Below are 13,033 nucleotides of genomic sequence, written 5' to 3' on the forward strand. Positions count from 1 at the left end.
TGTGGCCTTAATGCAGTTAAACGAATGAACCAGAAGATAGCAATAAAAAACCACCTAAACTTGATTTTTGGGGACGGCTTCATCCAGAATACCAGTGTAGGGGAAATGAAATCTAACTGGAACCACAGTGTTCAACTTTATAAGTTCTTCTACAAGAGTCAGAGAGCTGTGTTAACTTGGACACAGTTTGAAGTGCACATCAGGAAATGGGATCTGGATGAGGAGAATTGATTTCTGGGAAAATGGCAGGAGGTAAATAAAAAATAGTTAAAACATTGATTAAATTGAAGTGCTATCAAATAGTAAGGACAGGAAAATCGAATGGTCCATCAATGGTTTCTGAGATCTCAGCTGATTATAATGGCCCTGGGTTTATTAAAATGTCTGATAATATTTGATTTGGCCAAGTTCTTCACTTGGCTACTTGCCCCAAAAGCAATTTTCTGGACATAGTAGTTTCAATATTTACTCACAGCACAAGAGGGTGATTACTGACAGTGATTCCACAATGGCCCCATGGTTATGGGAGCAAAGAGCAGCCTGGGCCTGATCCCAGTGTTTATCTACATCCTCCCCAAACTGTCCATCAAATTGGAAGGATGGAATGAAACATGGCAGAGCAGTGGCATTGGACTTCTCAATGGCACTCTTACTGTGTATCTAAAATGAGCTCTTTTTGGAAAAGCAATGAAACAGAATCATTCCTGAATAAATTAGCCCTTAAGCCTCACAGCTTTAAGACACAGTTTCTAAAATTATCAGGATAAAACATTAGATAATTTTGTAAAATACGTTTTTGAGTGAGTTGGTAAAAACTGTATGATTTTTAAACCATGAGCTATTATCATAAATCAGTGACTACATTTCATCTAAGTTTATTTAAAAGCAATGTTATCACTGAATTTGAAACTTTCAAATTCTAAAAGATTGGATGGTTAGAATTTGGAAAAGAAACTGGGATATGGTTTCATAAACATTAGTTACCAATTTCTAAAAGGGAAGAGAGAGGGAATATAAAAAGTTTAAGAGTTATCCTTTTTCTCTTACTAAAAGGAGGGTGTTTGGGAACAGGTATCAACAAAGACACATTGCATATGTGGATGAAATTTACCAAGAATAAATAAAAATGATATTAAAAACATATCATCTAGTTTCTTAATAAACATGCATCTGATTTATGGTTTGAGACAGGAATATATATGTGTATACATATATATAGGAATGTATACACATACACAAACATATACACACACATATATATATATATTCCTGTATTATATATATATAATATATATTCCTGTAATATATATTCCTATAATATATATATTCCTGTTATATATATATATATATATATATATATATATATATATATATATCTCACAATCCTAATAAGATGAAGTGTGAATCTATTTAGTCTTATTAAATAAAAACCAGGAGTCTGCTGTGGGATGTCTTTCTGTATGCTGTGGATATGTGTTGCTCTGATTGTTTGATAAATAAAGCTATTTGGCCTATGGCAAGGCAACTTAGAGGCAGGTGGGAAATCCAGGGTGGAGGGATGGCTCAGTGGTTAAGAGCACTGGCTGTTCTTCCAGAAGACCCAGGTTCAGTTCCCAGCCCCTACATGGCAACTCAGGATCATCTGTAAATCCAGTTCCAGGGAATCTGACACCCTCACACCAATGCACATAAGAAATAAAGTAAAATAAATTATAAAAAAAGAAAATTAAATCAAAAAAGAAAGAAAGAAAGAAAGAAAGAAAGAAAGAAAGAAAGAAAGAAAGAAAGAAAGAAAGAAAGAGGTGGAGGAGATGCCATCCCACTGTCCAGGGAGCAGCATGTAATGGCACACAGGTAAAGCCATGGAACATGTGATAACATACAGATTAATAGAGATGGGATGAGTTTAGTTATAAGATCTAGCTAGCAAGAAAATTGAGCCATAGGCCATGGTCATGCAATTCATAATTAATATAAGCCTCTGTGTGTTTACTTGGGTCTGAGCAGCTGAAGGACTGGTTGAGACACAGGAAAACTTCCAGCTACATTTGGCTGCCCAATGTGTTGGCTCGACCTTCCACCTAAAACTTGAGAGAACTTAAAAAAAGATTCTAAAATGGAGATTAAAAACAGCTTCCTAGTGTGTCTCTCAGGACAGCTGCAGCCTGCAAGCTTGACCTGCAGCATGGTGGATTCCTGCCAAGGTACAGAGAGGCATATCCAAGCCATGTAGTAGGCTGCATGGTGGATTTAGCTTTTGCTAGTACAGACAACAACAACAACAACAACAACAACAACAAAAGGTTTCTGGGCTACATGCTGCTGGATAGAGTCATGGATCCACTGCCTCCCAGATTCAGCAGACAGCATGGCTCCCAGAGCTGGAGGTGAATTACCTCTGCCATGTTGAAAAGCTGAAATGGGTGGATTCAGCAGCCAAGGCTGCTCCTTCAGGCCTAAACATGCAGTTTAGCAGTTTAAAATCTCTCCTGGTCAAAGAAGGATTGTAGATTCAGAAAAAGGCAGATTCAGATGGAATAAACCTCTAAATAGTTTATAATGTATGTAAAAATACAAGTAGGCTTGGAGGAGAAAGGAAAAAGAGGATAAACAATTAAAGAAATAGTTTTAAAAAATAAAGTCTTTAAAGAGACAGTAAAAGTAATATAAAAAATAAGCCACATAAATATGGAAATTACACAGAGAGACTGGATTATATTGTCTTTGAGATTTTTAACTGCAGAAAGACACTTGATTGCAAAGGCTGCTGAGTTAAGGCAATATATATATTTTAAAGGTATCATGACTTCAAAGTTTGTGTGTAAGGATACATTGCTTTGGAAAAGAGGTTCTGCTTTTGTTTTCACAGAAGATGAGAACCTGTGGATTGCTTCCAGGATAATATGGTTTGATCAGCCAAGACCACCTGAAACATCTCCAATGACACAATGGCCCAGATGATTCAACATCCAAAACATCTTCAAGGCAACTGGCTCAGACAATGCAGCCTCACAGACTACTCCAGTCAGGACTTGACTATAATTCTTAATTTTCTCAGGATCCCCGTAAGATTGCCAGCACCCCCATGCAGCAGGAAGTAGTATGAGAAGCTATGCCCAAATTCCCCAAATATTGTTAATAAATGTTTATTTTTATTTAAAGAGGGTTGATTATAAATGCAATCTCTTTCTAAAGAAGAAAAAGGGATATTATAGATATGATAGGATAAAGAGTAACAACTTGTCTAAAATGTTTTATATTGCTATGGATTTTAGTTTACTGATACAAATTTAAAGTTAATTTTTTATACTGCATATATATTTCTACTCTCAAGGTATTATGTTTAATGTAACTCATTTAAATTGTAATGGATAATTAAGAAATACAGATTAATATTTAGTCTTCTATGATACTCAAACTTATAGTAACGTTTGTTAAGTTTTCTAGGTATACATAGATATAATTCAATTAGGTAGGTAATCTTCAAACACTTCAAAGACCTACAGAATACGGCATTTAAAATGTTTTATAAACTTAGACTTTTTAGACAATGAGACACATCTGCTCCTGGCAGCACCGATTTACTTCAAAGAGGAAGATGGGCATCCAAGACACTCCATATGGAGTTTATCTTCTTGGCAAAAATAGCCATTTGGGCAAGAAACTGTTCTTGCCTGGACTGCTTGACAAAATGTTGTATCGACTAGATATGCAGGACCCATGGAAAAATGACCACTAAATTCTGCCAAAACAAGGTGAGATGGTTCTTCAGGTTCCTGCTTTGCAGAGGAGACTGCTAGACATTCTATAGGACACAGGGAGAAATGACTAAAAACTCTAGGTTTATTGGCTGAAGACGGATGCCCCAATGTTACAGAGAAACTTTGGATGACTGTCCAGGTAGCCAGCTGTCTCTGATATTTCCAGAATTTTGGAAGTTGCTTATAATGTACTTCCTGTTTACTTAGATAATATTATATCCTTCTGAGGTCTTTGATGGATTTGAAGACTAGATAGTTATAATTATAGTTTTCCTTGGTTATGATAAAAGATAAGTTAGATATGAAACTTTAGACTCACAAATATAGGACAGAGGATAAAATATTTTCTTTAATTTTGCAAAGTACAAATGGATTAGATATTTTAACTGTAATTCTTGCTTGATAACTGTTTTGTTATATGTAATTTTACTATGTTAAAGTTAAAACCTTCCTTTTTGATTAGACAGAAAAGGGGAAGTGCTGTGGGATGTCTTTCTGTATGATGTGAATATGTGTTACTCTGATTGTTTGATAAATAAAGCTGTTTGGCCTATGGCAAGGCAGCTTAGAGGCAGGCAGGAAATACAGGAGAGAGACAGGAAGAAGAAAGGCAGAGGTGGAGGAGATGCTATCCTGCCATCCAGGGAGCAGTATGTAATGGCACACAGGTAAAGCCACAGAACACAACCTATATGGCAACATATAGATTAATAGAGATGGGATGAGTTTAGTTATAAGAAGTAGGTAGCAAGAAAATTGAGCCATAGGCCATGGCCATACAATTCAGTATTACTTGGGTCTGAGTGGCTGCAGGACTGGGTGGGCCACAGGAAAACTTCCAACTACAGGAGTCAGATATGGAGGGTGAAAGCTGAAAGATCAGTGAAGCAGAGCAGCAGCCACCAGGAACTTCTGACCTCTACAAATCCTCAGACTGAACAGGACAGATTCTATTTCCACCTCCCAAGTGCTGGGATTAAAGGTGTGTGCCACCACTGCCTGGTCTCTATGGTTAACTAGTGGCTAGCTCTGCCCTCTGATCTCCAGGAAAGCTGTATTTGTCAGAACACAGATAAAATATCATATGACATATATATCCCAGGATGGTCCTGAACTTATGATCCTCTTGTGTCAGCCTCCCAGGAGCCAGGTCATGAGTGCGTGCACCATGCCCTGCTTAGTTTTTTAATGACTTGTTGAAAGTTCTCAGATGAGAAGAGCAGGATTACTATGTTACCTCATGGTGTGGCAGTGTTTGTATGTATTTGTGCTGTGTATGCATGTGTATGTCTATGTGTCAGTCTGTGTGTATGTATGTATATGTATATATGTGTGTGTAGATCTATGTGGATATGTGTGTCTATGTGTCTCTGTGTTAATCTCTCTATGTAAGTATTTGTATGTATGTATTGTGTGGATATATATATATATATGTGTGTGTGTGTGTGTGTGTGTGTTTAAAAGGTGTTTGTGGATGTTCATGTATGTCCATATGTATGCCTGGTTGTATGTGTGTGTATATGTGGTTTTGTGTATTCCTCTATACATGTGTATATGTCTATGTGTGTGGTTTTGTATGTATGTCTGTATCTGTGTGTAGATGTGTCTGTGTGTCTGTGTACATGTGTTTGTACATGTATATGTTTAAATGTGTATGTCCATGTGTGTAGGTTTGTGTGTATGCAAGTCTGCATATGCATGTATGTGTGTATGTATATGTGTTTATATGTGTTTGTGTGTATATGTATGTATGTTTCTAAATGTCTCTGTGTGTACATGTGCCTAGAGATATATGTTTGTGTGTGTATGTTTGTATGTGTCTGTGTATGTGTGTGTTTATATGTGTTTGTATATGATTGTGTGTATCTGTCTGTATGTGTGTCTATGTGTGTATGTGTAATATGTGTTTGTGTGCATGTTTATATGTGTTTGTGTATGATTGTATGTGTCTGTATGTGTTTGTATCTATATGTGTGCATGTGTCGTGTGTGTGTGTGTGTATGTGTGTGTGAGTGTGTGTGAGTGTGTGTGTGTGTTCCAGATGAAAAGCTCATCCTGTCTCTTTTTAGATCATTATCTAGAAAGCTGATTGCAGAAGAGGCAGCATTCCAGTAGCTCACTTACAGCCAATCATGCTCCAGTTTTACTCTCCTGTTAATTAGGTATTCATGTTCTTTATTCCTTCTGAATACATTCTAGTAAAGAGAAGAAAATTACTGAATATTTGAAAGTATAAAATGTTACAACTTAAAAAAATCACTAAGCAACCATATATAAAAGAAAATATTGTACAATTTGCTCAGGACTAATGATAATTCAAAAATAACTAATTACCTGTACGTAGGACACAATGAAATATCTTCACACTCTCTCTCTTCAAATAAGGTATCTGGGCACTCTTGGCCTCCATTGGCTGCTTCCTGGATGATAATCCTGTATCGAGACTGTTTTATTGTGGTATTTCCTGAAGAAAATGAGAAATAAAATTATAATCCCTGTTAGTTACATCAACACAAATCAAATCCAGGTAGTAACTGGAAGGAAAGTAAAAAAAGATTTAAGTTAAGCATGTTTGTAACGGCAAGCTGAGACAAGAGCAACAGATGCTGGGAACTGGTGCCCATTCTCCCTCCTGTGGAAGAGAAGCTCTATATGAAGGCAAAGTGAATTCAAATGTCATTTCAAACCTGTGTATTCTGATGTGCAAGCATGGCTTTCTACTGTCCTGATGCATTTTAAGTTAAACAGCTTTTCAAAGAAGACTTGTATCATTTTTATTTTTGTGTGTGCATGAACGTTTTCCTGCATGTATGTCTATGAACCAAGTGAGTACCTGATTCCTGGGAAGGACAGAAAAGGGCATTTGACCTCTAGATCTAGAGTTGCAGGAAGCTGTGAGCTACCATGTGTGTACTGATAAGCAAACCCTGGTCCTTCTCAAGAGCAGCAAGTGCTCTTAGTTGGGCTATCTCTCCAGCTCCAATTGTCCTGTAATTAGTGATACCCTGCACTTCAAATGCCATGCAGACACCATATCTTGGACTGGGGCTCATATTCCCTCCTTCAGCTCAGAGAGCAACTGAAGGGCCTGGAGTTTCATTGTGTATCTCCTTCAATTTGAAGTTTTTTCCTTATAGTCTGCTTTATGAGGTAGGAAGTCTTCTATTAAAATTAATAGTGTCTGAATTACTGATTGATCCTTACTCTTTATAATCAATGTTTGGGAAAGACAGTACAACTGAAAGGGAGCAGAAGATTACTGATTTCACACTTTTGCTGAGAGGTATCAGTAGGCACATCAACAGAAAGGCATGGCATGTCAGTGCACTATCGTCAGCTCAACAATTGTCAATTATGTTGCAGTGTTTAGAAATGATTTCAATTACTATACTCAGGATATACTACCCGCACTAAATTTGCAACTAAAATTCTAGTGTTAAGGATTTATAATGAATCAGGAAGAGAAGGAGGCAGATTTAATCCTGGTAAAGACACTGGCAGTGTGAGCAGGGTCAGAGACAGAGCTAACATTTGTTTTTACCTTAAGAAACCAAAGGTGGCTCATGGAAAGCACAGATTTTATTCTAAGCCTGGAAGGCTCCATAGCAAAATTAAAGTGCAAAGGACAAAACCATTTCAGGTCAAGGAAAAAGTTTGAGAAAAGACTGAGATGGAAAAGTGTGAGGAATTTACAGAGGAAGCCACTGTGCGTTCAGTGAGAAACTATGTGTGTATAGGAGTGGGAAGGAGTTGCGAGAGGGGGCAAGCATAGGAGAGGAACAAAGAATGGAGAAGGGGGACGTGCAGGACACAAAGGGATTAATTGGTAGATATGGGACAGGTAATGGACCTAACCATGTTAATAAGTTAATTTCTAGAAAGCCAGTAAACTAAATGGAGCAAAAACAAAAGAAGAAAAAGAGCATTTGTGGCAATTATGTGTGCACATGGATCTTTAAAAAACCATCAATACAAGAAGACTTACAGAGAAGTGCAACTGACCCACAACAGCTTTCCTACCTCTGCCTCCCTCTTTAGAAGGAACTTTTTTTTTAAACTGTTCTGTTTCCATATTTGATTTGCGGCTACTTCCAAATCATACGCTTTTGTCATTACTTCTTGATGCACAACCTTTAAAGTTACACGACGAGCTTCTGCTATAATTGCTGGGAATTTACCTTTCACTGATTTTCAGTTTTCTTGCCATTGCTTAGATATTTTTATGCCTCTGTTGTTTATTTAGTCACTCAGTGACCCACAGTTGTTTTCAGCTTTAATCCTCACTCCTGTCTCTTGTTTGCCTGGTCTCCACTGCTCTGCGGTCCTCCTGATTCAGTGGCTTTTGGTCCCAATGGCCACCACTTCACAATAGTTAGGTCCGGGCTCCACATGCCATGTGCTCAGTTTCTTACTTCCACACTCTCTGCCAAGTCATTTCTGTTTCCTACACAGGGGTTTTGATCTCCTATCTAAGGGCAATCCTTTCCTTTTATTCTTAAAAATAACTGATTATTTTGAAATCTGTTCCTGTCTTTTGTAAGATCTTCAGAAGGCAAGGAGAGCTTAGCACTTGCACATGTGCTGATCTTGAGCCAGAAGAAGAGATGTATAGGATCTTCACCATGTGCTCTCCAGACTTCATGTTGTCCCTGGATAACCTGCTGTATACACGGAGAAGGAGCAAACCATGCTAAGATACCCTCAGCCCCCTTGAGCACTGGCTTGTTTGAAGTTTGTCTAATGGAAAGATGGTCACCAATGGGGGAAAATAAGAAGGGGACAGGAGAAAAGAGATCATAATGATTACTCAACTAGACACCTTCCTCCGAGTCTCCCTCCTGTGGCCCCCTCGGCCTTCCACTGTGAGCCACTATCCTTACAGATCCTTGCTGGCACTTGTCTCTGGTTGTTGCCGGCTGATTCCATTAATTGCATCCTCCACTATCAATGTCTAGTCTCCCGAATGTCACTGGCCTGGCTCTAAACCATCATCTCTTGTTAGTTCATGATAACATGGTCTATTCCATGGAAAATGTCTGTTCATGAAATTTTTCTCGGTTGCCCATCTGACAGGCTTGCTTCTTACCAGGGAACGCCAAAGTTCCAAGAAGAGATGCTGCCATCAAACAGAGCAAATGATATGATCATCCCTCCCAGACAGCTGTGGAGGAGTGTAGAAATAGCAACATATAAAGAAAACTGTCACGAAAACATGGCTTCAAGGTCACAGTATCTTCATTTCGGTGTAGACAGCCTTTGTAAATAATTATGCCTTTAGGAGAATGTCTCTCCACCCACTCCCAATCAATTCCAGCTTCATTGTGCTTATTCTGAAAATAATTATTTAGCTAGAATTTACACATGAGTGTGAGTTTCCCTGTATGATATTCACATATTATCTTAGGAGACTTTAAATAAATATCAAGGATAATGAGAAGGAATGAATGATGCTGTCATATAGCATTGAGAAGGCAGTTAATAATTGTTGAGGAAGGACTGTCCCTTCCCTGGGGATGTATAGGCAGTTAATAGTTACAGGGGGAAGAAAGTCATTCCCTTTCATGGTATAGTCACTAGTAAGTTGCTCATGCTCCTGTCTATAACCCTTTCACTCATGACCATGTAAACAACCCTAATGAAAGCACTGATTCAGGGTGGGGGCAAGGAGGGAGGGACAGAGGGAGAAAGAGAACACCTAATGAAGACTAGACCTATGGCAAGGCTTAATGAACTTCATTTCCACTCCCACACCATGCACACACAATATTCATACACACACAAACACACACACACGCACACACACACTCAGCCTTGATAGTGTGACTCCAGATTGAACTGTTCAAAGGCTGTGTTTAAGAGTTACATTGATAGTGGTGTCCAATGGTTATTCAGATGGAGGTTGGAAAAGATGGATTCTATGCTAAAAAATAATCAATTAGCATACAGGTAAAATTTTTATAGAGAGGAAAGCAATGGTCACTTTATATAAATTAAGGGGAAATGCACATGACTTTAAAGAAAGGTGTAGAATTAATGAGTTGGAGAAATGGAAATCATACCAGCATATGTAGAACATCCATTAAGTTCTGTGTGTATGTCTTTCTCCTTGGATGGTCATAGTGACCAGTCAGTTCTGAAGGGTGTTCTGTGAATCTGTCATGAACAATGGATTTGATACAGTGATCCTGTGGCAAAGGCAAGGGCAGGCAGTGTGCACTGCCAAAATGGTGCTATAAAAACTATTATTACACAACCTCCATGTGGAAATCAGTTTTAGGATGATGAGTTTGTAGTAATTCAAGAAAAACAAGAAAAGGGAATGCTTTTGACAGCCTCCATCCTTGCTGTGAAGCCAGGCAAGACAAGGTAAGCCAAACTGAGGATACATTCACAGAATGACATTAAACAAAGTCTTCCTTCTCCACTGACTACACAGAAAGATGACTTATGGGAAGCAGGTGTGGAAGTAGATATGGTGGCTTACAGATAGAAGATACTTGGAGAATATTTATACGAATAAAACAAAAGATTTACAAGAACTGTCCATCAGCTTAACATCAGATCCACTCTGAGCATTTTGTGTATACTGCCTTATTTTATTATTATAGCTCCTGAGATTATTATTATTAATACTATCATTATTATTTTAATTGTTCTCATTTTGCAGATAAGAAATGGACAGTGGAAGAAGGAAATATCTTCTCAAAATCACTTTTATACAATTAGACTTCCTTACACAGACATTATAGTCTATGATCTTTCCATTAAAAGGGAACATTCCAGAGGAAAGATTTCTATTCGCAATTCATGGATGGATCCCTGTTTTCTCTCAAGCAGTTCTTCCACTGCTCACATATCTGTAGGAGACTTAAATGTCAGTAATGTGAGTGATGTTTCCCACCTCATTAGGCCCAAGAAAAATAACAATAACTTAAAATGCTCATTTGCAAACATAAACAATTACTTAAGAATGATTATGGGTAACAAACAATTCACTTGAATTCAGTTTTGATTTATGCATATTCTATCATCACTAAGTCATGAGGGATAATTAAGTTATTAATTATAGTAGAAAGAAGTAACATTTAGAAAAGATGATAATTTAAAGATCAAGAATATATTGAACATAGAAAATATGTGAGTGGACTCTAAGCACCAAGGGATATTTCTAGCGTCACTGTAGGTGCCTATACAACCGTTTTCCAGCACAATGGTAGCCAAAGCAGACAAAATACATACATAAAAATGACCTGAGGGATTTTGCATCTAAGTAATCTGGAATACATCACACTGAATTAAATGCCATGAGTGTTGAGACCAGATGCTGGATTATATTCAATTAGAATTTGAGAGTAAAGCATAGATACTAAGTTTATAACTGATTGAACATGCCAGTGCAGATGGTGAACATGCATGACAGAACAGGGGTGAAGATATGAGACTCATGGTTGGAGATGAATCCACATGGTGAGAGGCTCCCAGAGACCAGTGCATATACCAAAAACAAAACAAAACAGGATGGTTGGACATTAGCAAAACAGGATAATTATCGCAATACCACCTGCAGTATTCTGATTTTCCAGATAACATCCAAAGCTCCCTCTTGTCTCCTAAATGTCCCCACTGTTGCTAGCCCTCAAGGGTGCAATATGCTTCATGACAGTGATGTTCCTCTAAGCACACCACCTGGAACCTCTTCTTCTCAGTCTACTCAGTGTCATAGAGGCAGTGTGCCATTCCAAGAAAGAAATACACTAGTAATTTCTCTCCAACCATATGGAAGCAAAAACATGATTCCATTGATATATTGGGATTCATATTTTATAAGAAGTCATGCATTAACTATCTGCTAGGGCCAGTTATACCTCCCTCTGCAACTTCATTAGCTATTAGAATTCAGGACTTTCCTTTAACTGCAACTTCCCTAGATATACAACTGGACAAAAACGTTTCTTGTTCTTTATTGATGAGATACCGCATATAAAGCATTCGCACACTGCCCACGATGGTAACTTTTTCTAGTGTAATTTTAGTTCATGAAAGAGGGTAAGAAGAAAACAATTAGTAAAACATGAGAATAATTGAATCATCTCTAATTTTCTAAAAGGTGATGAGGAGTTACAAGCTATTCTTTTATTCCATCTTGTATGCTTACAAGAGAAACCATGAGTAACATCTCTGACCTCATGTTTCTGGGGAGTGAAGTCTTCTCTTATTGATGAAGAGGAAGAGAAGGGATTATCAGATGCCATGTTTGTGTGGAGAAGACCTAGTTAATGTTGCTATCATGGCTTAAATCGTCGTAGTTTGTGGGTTCACTTTTACGAGTGCCTCAGTTTGCATAACTTAGCCTAACATCATCACCTGTGCTACCTATTTGAATATAAGAAAAATATGAGATTTTGTTTCTCCTGAAGCCCAGGATTTCATTTTAAGAGTATGTAAATGACAAGCTATACAGTTGTTCCAAAAATCATCTACTTGATCTGGTCACTAGCCTTTTTTAATTTTTTTGTCACCAAATTTTATTTGAGATAGCAGATCACCCATACAGTGAGTACTATTTGATGCCCCTAGAATTCTTTTTAACGAATCATTAAATTAAAAATTAAATGGAAATGGAAGTTCATTCCCTCCTCAGAAGAGCAGCCCAATGAAACTTTAGATGTGTGATTGTGATAGAAATGTCACAAATAAATGCTATGCATGAAAGAGAATCTATACCCATCAACACAATGCATGAGCATGAAGGAAAGAAGCTCACTCTCCAAGTCAAGGTTGCAGACAAAGACTGCAGTCTGAGGTAAGGCAGCCCACACCTCCTCATTATATCACACTCGAAGTACATTCTCTCTACTGATTCATTGTACACATGAGAATGTCTCTCTCCAGTTTCTTCACAGCTCTTGGATAGAGTCAGAGTTAGCTTCCTTTATAGACAATGAACAGAAACAGGGATTTAGTACCAGCCCATCTCCTACTTGAGTAACAGAGTATCAGGATGCTTGCAATGCTGTCATTGATGATAAATATTTATCAGGCATCGGCTGTTGGTGGGTCAGTCAGCTGGATTCTGTGTAAGAAACTGGAATGTACATACATGCATTATGAAATCTCCTTGTATAGCGGAAGTGAAACTCTGGGGATAGGTAATAATGCAAAAGCTCTTTATGAAAAGTTTTATATGAGTTCAGAAATGATCATCTAAACTGTATTTTCCAAAGGCTACCAGCCTTACATTCTCACTCTTTGTTCAAGGAGAAATGGAAGTA

General features: G+C 37.8%; 1 protein-coding gene across 1 annotated transcript in view; it reads right to left on the reverse strand.

Annotated features, from left to right (window-relative positions):
* The window catches only part of Thsd7b (thrombospondin type 1 domain containing 7B), a 697,290-nt gene that overhangs the window by 329,860 nt on the left and 354,397 nt on the right, over positions 1-13,033 (reverse strand). The window contains exon 10 of the mRNA XM_059280451.1: positions 6,096-6,225. Within this exon, the coding sequence (XP_059136434.1) occupies positions 6,096-6,225 (130 nt within the window). The remainder of the gene's footprint in view (positions 1-6,095; positions 6,226-13,033) is intronic.

Source organism: Peromyscus eremicus, chromosome 15 (assembly GCF_949786415.1).
Source record: "Peromyscus eremicus chromosome 15, PerEre_H2_v1, whole genome shotgun sequence".
NCBI lineage: Eukaryota > Metazoa > Chordata > Mammalia > Rodentia > Cricetidae > Peromyscus > Peromyscus eremicus.